The 16,785-nt window shown below is 44.6% G+C and overlaps 2 protein-coding genes across 3 annotated transcripts; one reads left to right on the forward strand and one right to left on the reverse strand.

Moving 5' to 3' along the window:
• Positions 1–415: 415 nt before the first annotated feature.
• disp2 (dispatched RND transporter family member 2) lies at positions 416–13,620 on the forward strand. The gene is made up of 10 exons (XM_069152277.1): positions 416–689; positions 4,260–4,398; positions 4,614–4,888; positions 5,052–5,081; positions 5,188–5,311; positions 6,182–6,297; positions 7,058–7,173; positions 7,452–7,549; positions 7,770–7,928; positions 8,566–13,620. The coding sequence occupies exons 1-10, from the start codon at positions 595–597 to the stop codon at positions 11,896–11,898; spliced, it is 4,485 nt and encodes a 1,494-aa protein (XP_069008378.1). The 5' UTR covers positions 416–594; the 3' UTR covers positions 11,899–13,620.
• On the reverse strand, positions 13,595–16,733 carry rpusd2 (RNA pseudouridine synthase domain containing 2). Of its 2 annotated transcripts, none has more exons than XM_069152279.1 (3): positions 15,825–16,733; positions 15,326–15,607; positions 13,595–14,716 (listed from the first exon to the last, which is right to left on the reverse strand). In XM_069152279.1, exons 1-3 carry the CDS (start codon positions 16,425–16,427, stop codon positions 13,913–13,915), a joined length of 1,689 nt encoding a protein of 562 aa, XP_069008380.1. In that variant the 5' UTR covers positions 16,428–16,733; the 3' UTR covers positions 13,595–13,912. The 2 variants fall into 2 exon arrangements, with proteins under 2 accessions (XP_069008380.1, XP_069008379.1); XM_069152278.1 differs by having other exon boundaries at positions 15,311–15,607.
• Positions 16,734–16,785: the final 52 nt, after the last annotated feature.

Here is a 16,785-nt window from a genome sequence, read left to right on the forward strand (position 1 = left end):
CACGTATACTGACAATAAATATAAAGACATGTTTTTTTCATCGGAAGTGGAAGATTTGTCTGTCTTTTTTGTGCAATTAAATGTGGATTATTATAGGCTACTGACGTGGGACTACTTACATTCAGAGGGAATCGATTAGGAGCAGTGCATTTCACCAAATCAGTCTTGACGTGATCAATATGTAAAATTCAAGTCCCTGTGAAATGATTGTTTTAATTGAGCGCAGCATCGCTGTCCGTGCGCATTCGTAATACGTTAAACAGCAGCTGGAGCTCGTGTCCAAGCCAGTTAAGCAGATACCGATGCATTTCATCCGTCACTTGGGTTTCCAGCACCGTGGTCGGTTGGACAGCGACCGTGTAGCGTCCTCACCATCACCGCGGCTGCGCCAATCAGAGCGCTGCTCGGGGCAGATTAACCCACAGAGCCCCGGTGCTGCTCCGTAGTAGCAGCCCCAGAAACAAGCCCGTACATCCGATCCTCGTGGACTCAGTCCAGGCTGATGGTTCGATCAACGGTTTAGTTAACCCAATTCAAAATGACAGGAAATGATTGCCTTTGAGAATATTTAGATGTCAAAGGCGCACCAGGAGGATGGAGGCTTGTTCGACAATAGGAGAAAGCACCGATGCGATAGTGATGGATGATTCTCCAATAGATGAGAAGGACATTCAAGAGGCTTGCCGAAGGTGGGTTGTTTTCTCTTTGCTGTGGATTTCTTCTGAGGCTTACTGTGTAATTAGTGGAGAAAAATAAATGATATTCACAGTAGTAGACGTGAATGCGTTTTTTCCCCTCTTGGTCGCTCAGAGTATCGCTCAGCGCTACTCAATCCAGATGTTTATGCTGTGAACAATTGGATTACGTGCAGGATATGATTTCTCCTCATGTTATTTTTCCATTACACTATCATCATTGTTATTTCAACGTAATTGCAGCATTATTTCCTGATTATGTTGCACTGTTTGTTCTGCTGGTAAAAAAACACAAGATGCCCAGGTACCACTGTCAGTTTACTTTTGATCATTTCTGTTTAGTAATCACTATATTTTCACGTCAAATATACTTAGCTTACTTTATATCACACGATGATTCCATCATTTTGGAAGAAAATAGCTAGTGTTTTCAGTGTTTTCTAATTTACCATCAGAAACACTTTGTGCGGTTGTCCTTTCTGCGTTTGACAGATATACTGTATGGGCAGAAATCAGCACAGATCAGGGAATCACACACAAACTGCTGACTTGAGATCTGTTCAGTGTCATCGTCCTGCTTTGGAAAAGCCAGCTCTCTGGGTCACTGATGTCACCCGGTCACTCACTTTGTTCTCCAGACCAGCATATGAAAAAATAATAATAAAAATGGCAGGGAGGGTTCAAACATGAAAGCAGGGCTGCGTACAGCTGAGACCTGTCACCCTTTAGCTCGGCAGCAGGCCGCATTTTTGTCTCCAAGAAGAATCCTCGGTTGTTGTTTTTTTCTCATACCCTGAAGGCTCTTGTCTTTTCCTCCACACTCCCACAGCTCAGGCTTTTCAACAAGGTTAGTTGGCCTTCTGCATATAGAGTAAGTTTTGGCGCTGTTCTTCAGCGTGTATGCATATGATTGTCAGTCTGGGAAATATTTAAAGACATGACATTGACTGGCATCCGGAGAGAGCTGATGCAAGAGACGTGCTATCAAAAGGGAGCGAGACAGAGACCTGAAGGCAGAGAGAAGAAAGACTGCAGCTGATAGAGATGTTCTCCTCGCTGAGTCTTTTCAACCCTAAAGGTGACTTTACTCACTCAGTTTTGACTGCAGAAACATAGTCAGCAGTTTTAGGAAGTCCTGCGCTCAAGCACACATTCAAAATGACTTCAACAGTAATTGACTACAATTCAGAGAAAAGTATTTCTTACTGAACATCTTATTTCACAGCTCCTGTTATTTTACAAATTCAGCTTTTCATTCTAAATTAGAAACTTCTAAAACATGTTACACTTGTAATTTAGCATACCACTTGACAGTATGCAAATGTCAGTATAATACATTAAACGCCACCTTCAGAAAGGTCATAATCTTCAGTTTCTGCCGAGACTGTTGGCGCTGGCTGTAGTTTGTGGGGGACGTTGAATTGTAATAACGAGAAGTGTTTCTAATATTCTGTCTCCCCTCAGACATTTTCATGACTGTGTTCATTTAGAAAGTTTACCTACCTTTAGTGACACTGTTTTGATGTGAACTCAGATTTATGAGGTAATTCTGACATGTCCTTAATTCTATCCTGGGTGTCAAGGACCAGCTTGGTGACACCTTCCTGGATGTATTTTTTTTAATTTTTTTATTCATCCCCTGAAATATTGATGACTTTTACAAATTGCTCCCCGCCTGTGTTCACCGCTGTCAGACATCTCTGTGGAAACCAGCTGAAGAATTGTGCTGAAACATTAATATCCCGAGCCCTGTGCTGAGGAGGCTCCCGGGCCGAGAGGATCGGCACATATATAATTTGATTAATTTCACGCTGCTTGGAACACTGAATGATCGGAGTTTATTATGTTACAGCAATAGAGATGGTCTTAAATCAGATGGCAGTGTTTTGTGTGTTTCCTCACTCAGCTCAGCATCTAAATATGCTGAACCATCAAAGATATGCTTTGTGACTCAAAGCTGCTGAGCACATCTTGAGCTATTTATTATTTAGCTCATATTAGTTTTATTGTAACATGAAGACTAAACTCGGAGCTCAGTTCTTCACTGAGCTCCACAGTTCCTCAGCTAATATACACCACCAATTCAACAGACCAGTCATCATCTGTGCGCCTTATTATGGGATGCAAATAAAACTGTGTGAGGTCAGTTAGGCTGTGTTGACTTACTCCGTTGCCATGGTGACAAGACAGGAAGTGCGGTAGCATCCAGTCTACTGTGGAAAAACAAGCATGCGGTTGACTGCACAGACCTCATGGCCCCTTTACTGAGATACAAGCTGAACATTACACAGTTGTGCAGTTCGGTCTGTTTATTTGCCCTACTTTACACGGTGAGACAGGCAAAATAAAACTGCAATAAATTATTCCTTAGCTTATGTAGTGTTAGATAATTAAATACACAGTGACAGTGTCATTCGTTTATTAAGTCATAAACTGAAAGTATTAAAGTAAGTATTAAAATTCTAACCTGCTGATGTGGCTTTAAAAAAATTATAGCATTGCCAGTCATTACAGTTTATTCAGAGACAAGTGTCTTAACAATTTAAAAAAATATACCATGTCAGTGTAACGTTTATCGAAGCCGAGGCGTGAAAAGTAAGGTGCCTTAAGTTTACGCACCAAAAATCTCATTTTTAGGTGTTTAGGTTTAGGAAAAGATTAGAGTGTGGGTTAAATGTGACATGGTTGTAATTTGGTTAGAGATTGGCACCAGAGGAGGAATTTTACGTAAGTAACGTTTGTCACATAATGTACATCACGGAGGTTAAATCAATTATGCACTTAACTTATGCTACTCAAAAGAAATCCATGTTGACTTTAACTTTCCACGGACCTCCTCCCTTCTCGAACTTCAACATGTTTGGACTTTGTCACATGACCTCCGTCACATGATTTCCTTCTTCACAATGCTGTTATTACTCGCATTTACTTTTCAGGCCTATGTGAGGCAAACCACGACACCGGCACTCTACCCTCTAGTGGACGGTACCGTGTATTACAGGTGATGCCAGCCTAGATATCTATACTACAGTTCAGGTCAGTCTATACCGTTGTTGTTCAGGTATTTAAAATCTGGACAAGAGTGTTGGGCCAACACACTACACAACAAACACTGCTATCCACGGAGCCATACTGTTAACATGGCTAAAAATAGACATTTTTCTTTACCAAGTTTTCAAGGGAGCTTGAAACATCTGTTGTGAGGAAGAGGAGGGAATACATTACAAACTCAGAGGGGAGAGACGTATCATTACACCCCCCCCTCCCCGTTTTAATTGGCCTGCCTTACTTCCAGTAGCCACAGTGTGTTATCCAGAAAACCATTCCTTACCTCATTAGTTCTGCTGGACCGCTCAAGTCTCTACTGAACGTGAGATGAAGCCGAGCCAAGAAGCACAGCAGAGAAACCGAGATGTCAGTCACTGTTTACAGACTGAACTTTTGCACCTTCGTTCCAAAAGAACATTGTCGTTACTTTCACTGCTGCCTCTCTGTCAATCATTTCCTCTCTCCTGTAATTCATATTTTTACATTGGTCTCCTGTCCTCTCTCTCCTGTCCTCAGTGACATCCCAGCGGTTTCTCTGTGCCCTCCTGAAAGCTCTGCTGAGGACCAGTTGACAGTCATCCAGTCTGAAGGGGAGCTGTGTGACAGCTGCAGCAGCCTTGGCAGACCCTCTTCCTCCTTCCAGCTTTATCACCAAGTAAGCCTGAGGACTGACTCTGCTGTTTGGGATAGATATAACGGGATTCATTAAAATAGGTGCTGGATTTAGGAGGCAGTGGCAAGTATAGTCACCATGTCACTCAAAGAACTTGAATGAAACTAGAATCCTCTCTGAATAGAGGATAATAAACCCACGTTTGGTTTTGTATAATGTGTGTTATATAATAATTCCTATATTCCCTTTTCCTTAAGGTTCCCCAGAGTCCTCAAACTGCTTACGGTTCACCGCAGCCCCGAAAATGTCCCCACTGCAACCATCACGGGCCGGTCAAAACAAACGCCTGCCACAACTGCCATTCAAACACAGCTGGTCCTCATCCTGAAGGAGGTGTAGTTGTGAAAGTGGGAAACAGCTGTAGTTCTGCCCATCAGGCATCGCGTCACAGAGCGGTGAGATGTCACTGGCTACACGGGTCAAACGAGAGCGGGACACAGAAACCGATGCAGCGACATGTGGTGACAGTAAGGTGGGTTTCGCTTCCTTACTGGGAGTTAGATCAGATGAATACCACCATGTCGGTATGGTAAATATGGAGCCAGCTATGGAGCTACGAAGGGCAGAAAGATCAAAACTGAAATTTGTTTTGTCATTATATTGTGTAATAAATAATATCTTTCAACCATTAACAGGGATGGAGGGCTCTACTGCATCCTTAAAAAGTAAGTAGTAAAACCCATGTTCACTTTCGAAGCCTAAGCCTCTGCATGTCTTTTATTTTGATAATAACTTTCGATAATTAACTTTGAATAACTTTCTGTTTGGCAGTTATACGCATGTGATAGTGGACTATCCGTTGGCAGTGCTGCTGGGTTGTGCGCTGCTGCTGCTCGGATGCTCGCTGGCCGGATTGCTCATCGGTCCGCTGCCAGACTTCTCTGATCCGCTGCAAGTGAGTCTCAATCTCACACACACACACACACACACACACACACACACACACACACACACACACACACACACACACACACACGGTTGTGGTTCCAACTTCTATCACGTCACAGGAGTAACTTTGAGCCAAACCTGACCCCAGCTTAAACCTTTAACTAAGTCTGTCTGCCAAAATGTAATGATAAACACTGTTGGGAGTTGTTTTTTGTTCCTAAAATCGAGGCAGGTTCTAACAATGTGGCTGTTAAACAGGTTTCTATTTGCACATCATATAGTTTGGCTTTCTTTAGTACAGTATTGCTTCCGTCAACTTCCGTCGAACCCACAATACAGCCTTAGGATGAGTGATAATTATTGTTTCCCTAATGACTCATGATTTCAGCCATATCTATTTACTTCAGTCTCATCTCAGATTCAATGAGCCAGGCTGCATCAGACCTCTCTCTGTCATCTTAATTAAAAACACCTCCTTACCTTTCACATGCATGCTTCCAGGATAAACACTGATTAAGAAATGATTCACATGACCCGAACATGTGAACCACAACAATGCATCAATAATGACTAATCTAAAACGATTTACATAAGAATAGGGTATGATTATGCCAACACTTTGAGTTCTGCTTTTCCACAGCAGCTTAACATAAACACACAAACACTAATTAGCCAAACAAGCAAATCCAGGGTGTTTTTTGAAATGGTACCTCAGACAACATATGTTGCTTGTGATGCTGATTAATTCAGCAAACTGCTGCAGCGTGTTGATCGGTATCAGCGTCCCCACAGTGTCTTCAGCTTTGATATCTGTTTGTGTGTGACTGTGTGTGTGTGTGTGTGTGTGTGTGTGTGTGTGTGTGCTCTTGTTCTTCAGGGCTTTGAGCCGCGGGGAACATACATTGGAGTTCGCCAGTCCAGCTTGTCAAAGCTGCAGGAGAACACCGGTCCGGGGAAAACTCTGTCTCCTTTACCACAGCAGCTCAGTAGAAGGTCAGCAGAGTGTTTTGGTGGAATGTAGTGTTTCTAACACAGGGATGCTGCACCTTTGATCAATGCACACAAACGCTGTACAAATGGATATGAACTGGTGGTCATGTTCGCTGAGCGTGCTGCATCATGTTGTGTGTTTGAAAACTGATAAAACGGCGTTGCCAGCGCTAATACCTATGACTCCAATTATATAAGCAGTAGATACAAAATAAAAGTTGATTCAGTATAAGTTCACTGAAATAAGAGCATAGTGCTGTAAGAAGATAAGAGTCAATAAAGTTTTAATAAAAGAAGTTATAAATGATTAAAGTCATAATGACGAATCCGCTGACAAATATCTGCTCTGTTGAGTATTTTAGCATCATTCAGCTTATTGTTTTGGTTTGTGGTGCGAGGTTCACGCTCATCATTCCCATTGACCATTTTAAGTCTAAGCAGACATGTTTTTCAGAAGTGGATGAAAACGAATCTGAGACAGAAGGAGATCGAATCCAACTAAATGCTAATGTTGTGGTGTGTCTGCCAGATGTGTAAATGAGCAACCGTTTGCTAACACGTTTGCAATGTCAACTAAAAAAAAAGCTGTCTGTTTTTGTATTTACAATTTATTGTGCTGCCCGCAAGTGGCCAAATAACAATACATTTAAGTTGAAAAATGACTAAATAGTGGGACTTCTGCTCATTTGGACCAAAATGTATGTATTTAAAAAAGCTTTAACATTTGCATCTGTTTGTGTATGTGTGGTTCTTTCTGTGCCAGATACGGAGGTGTGGTGAACAGAGACCGTAGTGGCGACCAGGACGCCTCCAGAGTTCGCGTTAAGAGGATGCTGGCTAGAGACTCCTCTCCAGACACCTTCCTCTGTGACGCTCCAGGTGTGTCATTCATTTCAGTTTGAATCCTTCAAACTGAAATTTAAATTTAAACAAAAGATTGTGCCCATTTAGCAGTTGAGCAACTTTTATGACTATAAGCTATATGTTGAGACTGTAACATAATGGAAGGCAAACCCCTGCAGCCTGCTGAGGAGTAATCGGTGCTCCCTGCAAAACGTACGACAAGAGTACCGCTGAATAGTGGCAACTTATTCGTCAAATGATTGATTCACTGCTGCTTATCTTGTGTCTGAACGTTGAATCCATCTGTTTCACAGGCGAGCGTTTGGCCCAGCTGGTGTTTCGATCAGAAAACTCGGCCAGTCTCTGGAGCCTGAAGGCGATCCATGCCATGTGTGAGATGGAGCAGTCCAGGGTTCGCTCCGATCTTTTCAATCCCGCGTCTTGCCTTTTCTTTCCGCATTTAGCTCCTTTCCCTCGAGTCGATCTCACCCTCAGATTTCTGTTTAATAGTGATTATATTCAAAATTTTAACTATAAATTGTATCGAATGGAGAATGAAGGATTTTATTGTCAATTGCTTCATTTGCAATTGGGCATGCATTCAAAAAAACCCTTTCTCTTGTCTGACTCAGATTCGCTCCCAGCCCCAGTTCCAGGATCTGTGCCAGCAGAACGTGAGGGCTGAAGCCGAGGGGATGTCCAGAAGCGGCTGTTGTCCGAGCTGGTCTCTGGGGAATTACTTGGCGGTCCTCACTAATGCCTCCTGCTGCCTCAGCCTCACCTCACAACAAGTACTTTGGTTTCCTTCTCATTCTCAAAATTAACCCGAAAAACAAATGACTATATCAGTTGTAATAAAATGTTTATATTGATAGGTACATTTTGAGAAGCAAAATTCATTCTTTAACCTTGGAAATACAAATATATATATATTTTTTTTCACTATTTAAAGGAAAAGTACAGTGATTTGGGAAATAGTCTTCATCGCTCTGATTAGATGAGAAGACTGAAACTAGTGTCATGTGTGCCTGCTGAACATGAAGCTAACAGAAGACACATAGGCTTAATTTGGCATAAAGACTGAAAATTCAAAGTAATATCTCTGGTGACCCCGTCTAAAGGTAAAACAAAAAGAAAAAGAACTACCGACATCGACCTGTACAGCTCAATTATTGACACCTTATAAGCTGTACAAATATCAAAATATCAAAACAACAGGGTTTTATACGCCGGACTCGTTCGCTCTCGTAAAGTGACAAATGGTCTTGCAGATGTGAAAGTGCTACTAGCTCGTTTAACTTTTACAACATATTAAGAAGAAGCGAATACGAAAGAGCGTGAAGTAAAAATGAGTCAGCGTTTCACTGTAACTCAACTCTGTTGTAGCATCTGGAGGTTTATTTTCCAATTTTCCCTTCTTCTCGTCAGATTTCCGAGTCTCTGAATCTCCTCCGGAAATGTGCTCAGTACTATCATGAAGGACATCTAGTGGAAGCCTGTGTCGAGAGACCCAAACATGGCGGCTGTTCCTCTGTTCCCTCCCGCTGCAAACAATCCCATCTGGTGTTCCAAATCCTGCACTTCCTTGTTGACAAAGACTTCCTTGGCCCGCAGACTGTTGAATACCAAATCCCAACGCTGAAGTACAGCCTTCTTTTCCTACCCGTCGACAAAGGCCAGCACATGATGGAGATATACATGAACAGTCTGGAAGGCAGGGATCTGACCTACAGTAATACCACCATCACTGGCATCGACTTTGGCATCAAGCAGACTCTGTTCAAGTATTACCTGGCGAGAGATTCAGTGTATCCTGTCCTCGCTGTCGTATCTCTTCTTTTCACTATGGCTCTATATCTCCACTCTTTCTTTATAGTAGCATTATCTGTGGTAGCAATCACGGGCTCCCTCCTCACCTCCTATTTCTTCTACAAAGTAGCATTTCGTCTGACTTTCTTTCCCATGGTGAACCTTTCGGCAGCTCTTATTCTCTTGGGAAGTTGCGCCAATCACGTTTTCATCTTTGCCGACTTCTGGAATCAGCAGATATCCCAAAACCCCTCCGCCTCCCTGAAGAAGAGAGTAAACAGAGCTTTGCAGGAAGTTGGCTATTTGATTTTAGCGTCTGGGTTGACCTCCAGCGTGTCCTTTTTCTGCGGTTATCTCAGCAGCATCACAGCAATCAGATGTTTCTCTGTTTATCTCGGCACCGCCTCTTTCATCAGCTCCCTCTGTGCGTTGGTGTGGCTTCCGTGCTCCTTCATTCTGCGCGAGCGATACACAAAAACGTCCTCCGCGTCCGTTGCAGCGCAGGGATGGAAACCCTGCTGTTCCAAAAACCCCGGGGGCTTCTGGGACACCAGCTCACGCAAGAGGTGCCTCTTCAGCCTCGGGCAGAAGCTGAGGGAATTAAAACGGGGTCTCACCGACACGTCCAACTTATTATTTCTGAAAATCCTGCCTTGTGCTGTGGTAAAGTTTCGGTACATCTGGGTGTGCTTGTTTGTGGTGCTCGCTGCGGGGGGCATGTACATGTCGTGCATCGACCCGGGCATGAAGCTGCCCTCTCTTGATAGCAAGGTCGCCAAGCTTTTCCGCTCCAGTCACCCATTTGAGAGATATGACGCGGAGTACCGTCAAATGTTTATGTTTGAGAGACAGCGAAACGGAGAAGATAAATCTGTTACGCTGGTGCTTGTTTGGGGCGTCAAACCCACTGATAATGGGGATCACTCCGACCCAAGAAGCAATGGCTCTTTAGTTCTTGACCCGGACTTTAACATGAGCCGGCCTGATGCTCAGGTTTGGTTGAGGGATCTGTGTGGACGTGTGCAGAACCAGAGCTTTTATTCCCCTCCATCACCTGAGGATAAAGATGTGATGACAGACAACATCTGTCTTGTGGAGCAGCTAATACACTGGGTGTCTGTCAGAAGGTGCTCAGAGAGCGATGACGCCCTTCATTTCTGCTGTAACAACATCCCTTTCCCTTACCCTCCTAGTGTTTTTGAGAACTGCCTTAGCATGATGCTGGCGGAGAGGTATGCCGAGGGCCATCTGGCACACAGCGGAGGCCTGTACTTCCAGCCAGATGGCAGGGTCGCTGCCCTCGTGTTGGCGTTCAAAACCACATACCTCTACAGCTTCAACCACAGCAGAACTAGTGTTTTTTACAGTGAAATCCTGACATGGTTTAACAGAGAAATATCAGGGGCACCGCAAGGGCTGGAGAATGGCTGGTTCATCAGTCAGCTGTCTCTGTTTGATCTCCAACAGTCTTTAAGCTCTGAAACTCTGGTAGTAGCCGGTTTTTCAGTAGCTCTCACGTTTGTTTTGCTTCTTTTCACCACCTGGAATATTCCACTGAGCATATACGGGACTGTAGCTGTGGGAGGCAGCGTGTTCGTCACCATTGGCCTTCTTGTTCTTCTTGAATGGCAGCTGAGTGGCATCGAGGCTCTGTTCATATCATCGGCCGCAGGGTTGTCTGTTGACTTCATTGCTAACTACTGCATATCCTACAGCTTGGCGCCTCATTCGGACAAAATCGGCAAAGTAGCACACGCCACTAAAAGGATGGGATGCCCTGTAGCAATAGTCTCTGGTGCATTTTTTTCCATGGGAATCATCATGTTACCTGCTACGGCCTTGCTGTTCAGAAAGCTTGGGATTTTCCTCTTTCTGGTGAAATGTGTCGCGTGTGGATTTGCAACTTTCTTTTTCCAGTCCCTGTGCTGTTTTTTTGGACCCCAGAAGAACTGTGGGATGATCACGCTGCCGTGTTTCTCAGACCAGACAGACCTCGTGCTCTCCTCTTGTTCCGAGCCCGGCTCCTCGTCAGCCTCGGCTGCTAACGGGGCCTTTGGCAGATCGAGAGAGAGGAGGAGTTATGACAAAGAAGCAGGTGGCTATCTCTACCCCAACCACCAACGCCAGCACAGACAGAAACAGACAGGAGAGGGAGGCGGTGGCAAGCGAGGGCCTGAGCAGTACGAGCTGCAGCCATTGGCTTATCGCCTGAGTGACAGCTTTGACAACAGCACCTGCACCAGCAAACTGTCCAACCGGCCCTCTGTGCTCTCTGATGAGATCGAGTACTGTGGGAGAGATGTGGGCACGAACAGCATGGAGAGGGAGTCTGAGGAGATGTGCAGTCATCAACATAAGATCTGCCAGCCGCCTCCAGCCCTGCAGACCTCTTCTCCTTACAAAGAAAACACCTTACATCCAACAGCCCGAGCACAAGAGGATGTTGCCAAGGACAAGCTGCTGTGTCTAACTTGCAGGGGTCAGTCTGCGGGTGTCAAGCACTGGAGCAATACATCCTTCTCTTCAACTTCAAGCATAGAGGACACCATCATCAGTCACACACTGGAGACTATTGACCAGCCGTCTCTCTGCAAAGATGAAAATAGCGCAGAGGAAAGTCACCGTCACCGGTCCCGTAAAGGACACCTTTCCTCCCAGTCTCAAAGCTCCTGCGAAGGTCTGGAGCACTCCCGTGAAACATGCCTCAGTGACATCGAACCGGGACCGTCAAGCTCGCGGCAACACGACGGAGAGGCAGAGGTGCAGTTACAACCGGGACACCTCAACGGGAAGCGAGACACGCTCCGTCTCTCACTGAAAGAAACAGTTTATGAGACTTGCGGGAAGGGCCGCACCAACCAGAGTGAAGACGTGGTCATTTTACCCAACAGTAAGCCCGACTTACCAGACGTTTGGATAAAGAGAGATGGACAACGAGAGGATATGTGCTGAGCAAAGTAGGAGGATTGTTTTTTTTTTTTTTGCAAACACTGTGCATTCATTGCTCTTAATCTTTAAAAAAAAAAAAAAAAGAAAAGAAAAAAGGAATCACTATTGACAGAAGCATATTAAAGTTACAAAAGGAGAAAACACGGTTGCATTTGTATACTATGCTAAGGAAGTATAAGCCAACTGCAAATGTAACAGCATGTTTGTCTGATGTTGCTGTTGGGATTTTTTTCAGCGTCTGTAACAAATGAGGTCAGAGCATGAGTGTCTTCATCTAAAGGTCCAATCAAAGCATGACTAGGTCAGCCAAGCATTTTCAGACGGGGGGACATTGAAAGATGAAGCTTTCTGTATCACACTTGAAATCAAGGCTGCAGTATGTCATCGACACAAAGCCAAACAAGTACCGCGCCTGCTTGCCTGCAGAATTTACATGGTGCCTGGAACTTTTACACTTCTGAAACTGAACTCTGCACAGACTGGGTTTTAACAAGTACAATGTCAATTGTGTGCACCCGCTGGCCTTTCTCCATGCTGGAATTGACCCTAATGAGCCATATACATTCATGGACTTACTATCCGTATATAAAAACAGGAGATATACAAAGAAAGAGCTCCATTGCGTGTGCAGAGCCACGCCACATTGTTTTTCTTTTTTTCGCATGACTCAATCATTTTCGCTTCCGAGGAGCAAACAGCTGTCCCTGAGCAAGTCAGTTGACTTTTGCACTCTGCAGTGATAATATGTACAGTGTGTCCTTGACGTAGAAAATCAGAAAACCTAGCAGTGTGTCATTTGTGTTGTCCTGGCTTGCTTTGAGTGTTTCACGGTCAGAATTAAAGTCATGGCGTTTATTCTAGTGTCAGTGCCAAAAAAAAAAAAAAAAAAAAAAAAAGTTTACTTCTGTGCTGATTTTAAAAGGGCAAAAAAAGGGGTTTCTAATCATAATAATAATAATAATAATAATAATAATAGAACACTGTATGTGAGTTTGTACAGTTGGCAAACTAATGTGCATACTATTCCCGGATCCATGGATGTCAGCGTATGCCTTAGCATTTGTAAAGAAGCAGCTCTAATTTCCAAAAGCAGTAATTGTACCATCACACAAGCCACTCCATCAACAGACAATAATTTGCATACAGACATTGCTGCATTATTAAGAGAAACTCCAATGAAAAAGTAGCCTTTATTTACACCCCATCCAACAGCTGATCAGTCACGTCAGCTGCTTCTGTGTATCTCAATATCATTCCAGTTTTTACATGAACAGCATGTGACCAAATGTCTTCGGTTTGTTTCATAGGTTGAAACAGCTGAAGTTGTGTTTTGTGCAAAGGATGTGTTCTCCGAAAAAGTCCAATAAGATGTGTTTATGGTCCTTTATATGGTGTAACGTATAAAACAAAGAGGTATCAGAGGTGGTTCAGCACTACGACCTGCACAAGAAGAGATCTATATGAAATGTGCCTATGAGCAGGTTGGTTTTTTTTCCCAAGCTTTCTCTCTGTAAGAAGTGTTGGCTTTTGACATCATGACTGTATGATCACAACTCTTCAACGAGCCTTCACTTCAAATCACTCAGCAGAATAACCTGCCTTATAAACAACACAGGCTTTCTATGAACAAGAAAAACTAAAGGTCACCACCACTATTATTTACAGCTGTCAATGTTGTTCATTTTTCACAAAACTGAAATAAAAGAAAATATTTATTTTCCTGCAGACTGGCTTTTTGTTTATTTCAAATCTCAGTTGTTGTACCGGACAGATAACAGGTTTCAAGGATCACATTACAGTCAAAGAATATTGTTGACAGTAAAACAAGTCTTCAACATAAAATGATCTTCGATTGTTTAAAACCTGCAAAACAAATTTGTCGGCATTTTATACCACATTCCAAAAATCGTGACGGATATAAATCACAATGAAACCTTAAAACAAAATCTCTCAAAAGGATTTCTGGTCATACGCACATCAAAATCCAAATCCATCATCAGCGTTCACGGAGGCCGCTCTAGTCGACTGCGACCCAGTCCTCTTTGGCCCAGTCAGGTAAACATGTGGAATATTCAAAGTCAGGTCCTTTGTAGCGTAAAGCATGGAGGTACATGATGAGATCTTTGTCTGTGGGGTCCGGTCGCACCAGTTTACATTCACTACACAGGTGGTCTCGAGTCCCCGCAGGAGTTTGAGTGGCTTCAGCTGCTTCAGCCTGATTTCCATTTGACTTGGTTGGTGGAGGGTTCTGAGGTTGGTCGAGTGAGCTGTTGTTTGGTGTCTCTGCGCTTTCTAACTTGTTGTCTCTTGCATCTACTCGTGTCTGACAACTTCCTCCGTCTTTGTCAGATTCAGAGGTATCCTCTGACTTGTCCATTTTCTCAGATGTCTCCTTTTTCTCCGCCTCTTGTGTGACCCCAACGCAGTCGTCTGTCATATCCAGCAGGTGTAAATTTTCCTGTGAGCGATGATCCTCAACCAGACTCTGCAGCAGCTCCTCGTCCGTCTTCCCCACGAGCCCCCCTTTCCCCCTGTGAGGCCCCCAGGCTGAGGACCCGTAGATGGGATCGTTGAGGATGGGAAAGCCTAGGTACTGAAGGTGCACCCTGATCTGATGTGTGCGGCCAGTGAGGGGCAAACAGCGGACCACAGTAGTTTTCCCGTTAAAGCTGAGCCTCTGGAACACGGTTCGGCACTCTTTTCCCTTCGGGTCAACTCGGCAGAGGCCGATTTTAAAGGAAACTACGAGGATGGGCTCCTCGCATATCAGCTCACCCTCTGGAAACTCCCCCTCCACCCGACACACGTACTCCTTTTCTAGCTGGTAAAGAAAGCAAACGTGAAGAACTTTTTGAAAACCCACTGATTTCATTTTTAGCAGTTTTTTTTTCCCCACACCGGCTCACTATGCAGGAGTTTAATTGCCGTCCTGTATATTTTTACTGGCCGAAATGAGAATAACACTTATTTGGTCATTTGGGCAATTTATCATACACAACATGCACAACAGTGAAGTTCCCTTCGGATTTAGTTGTTTACGATATACCAACGAGTTGTGTCTCAGACAATGCTGAGAAAGAAGTGTTTAAACAGGTTGGGCGAGTTTACTTATGATGGTGGGTGGGGCGGCGTGTTATTGATGTTCTTGCAGAGACTCACGCAGTTAGTATAAGTAATATATTTATGCAGCTGTGTGTGTGTGTGTGTTCCTTTAGGGGACATTTTTAAGAGGCCACGGTGCATTTCGTTGATCACAAATCTTGAAGGCGATGACATTATATAAAATGCGTTTGTATCTGATTGGCCTTTACTGGCCCAAATGAGCCAGTCAATGCATAAACGTTTCCTGCCCCGGGCCACTAGACCAGCAGGTAGGTCAGACCCCGGAGTAAAGTACAAACCATCGTGAACATACCTGTCTGTCTCTCACCATCTGGTCCAGTTTCTTGGACGTCTCCAGCGTCCTGGCAAACAGCAGGACTCCCGAGGTGAGCCTGTCCAGCCGGTGGACCGTATGAAGCTCGGAGATGCCCCGCTCTTTTCCCAGGATGAAAATCACCGTGTTGTGGCGGAACCGGCCGCAGGGGTGGACCGGGATGGAGGCGGGCTTGTCGACCACGAGCACCTCGCCGTCGTCCACCAGAACCTCCAGGGGCCTGCCGACCACGGGCGGCTCGTGGCGGTGCATGGTGTTCCTCATGTGGTCGTTGTTCTGTGGATAGTGACGTAGAGATTAAAACTTTTTTTTTTTTTTGCCACAACCGGCACCACATAGAAGAACAGCCAGCCATCAGCTGATTAAAAAAAATAAAAAGTTTTTACTCTTCCAGATTACAGTAGTGGGATTTCGTTTGGTTGTCTGGCTCTACATCCACCACATGTTTTTTTTTATTTTGTTTTTTATTATAACATGAAGTGTGGAAACTGACCCTGAGCACCACGGATAGGTCCTCCACGGGGGTCTCGTTGAGCCGGATGCGACCCTCATTGGCCGCCCGCTGATAATACTCAATGGACTCGGCTCTGAACTCGCTCTTGAACACGTCCAGGAGGCTCTTCCCGATCCACCGACCTTTGCAGTACGTTTTGAAGTCAAAGTAATACGGGCACACTTTACGAAGCCCGCCCTCGAAGTAGTACGACGTCTCGTCAAAGTGCTCCCGGTTGAAGCTGACGCCGGGGTTGCGTTTCTGCGGCGGGGGGATGTATCTTTCGCCCGGACGGAGCTTCTTCCCTCCGGCGCCTCTTTTCCTCTTCCCGCGGCCTCCCGTCGCGGCTCCGTCCGGCTCGTCGTGTTTGCGTTTGCCGGTTTCCTTCGCGTCCGTCGCCGCGGTTTCCCCCGCCGACACCGGGGTGCTCGCGGCCGCCCGCTCCATCGTCGAGCCGCTCCGTCGGCGCAGCAGGGGGTCAAAAGGACGACCCAGAAACCGGTTAATGTGACAGGACGGAGACAGCCGAGCTACGCGTCTGTTCACTTCGGTTTGACCCGAGAGGAAAGACGCTAAACACCTGGCCGACACGCTCACGTGCATCGCTTTCCAAGTAGAGGTCCTTTTTCATCGTGGGCGCGTGGTGATGACGTAAAAATGTAGTCCGGTCAGTTTCTCATGTAGTTCAAACCCTACTTTTATTTTTATTTTTTATTTTAAACGGAAATCTACATCGGACATCGGTTGTTAAAAGTATCAGCACACCATTTATGTTATGCATTTATTCATTGAAAAATATTTTTTTTTTAAAAATGCCTTTTCTTCTAAATTTAGGGTAAATTATTATTTTTTTTTTAATGTGTTTGTCTTTGATTATTTCTAGTAATTTTCTCAATGTTTATCCCTGTCCATAGGCCTACTGTAGCTTCTCGTGACCCTAGTTCCCTTCATAATAAAAACA

This window comes from Embiotoca jacksoni, unplaced genomic scaffold (assembly GCF_022577435.1).
Source record: "Embiotoca jacksoni isolate LCO1_2020_lvr unplaced genomic scaffold, fEmbJac1.0.p SCAF_18, whole genome shotgun sequence".
NCBI classification, from domain to species: domain Eukaryota; kingdom Metazoa; phylum Chordata; class Actinopteri; family Embiotocidae; genus Embiotoca; species Embiotoca jacksoni.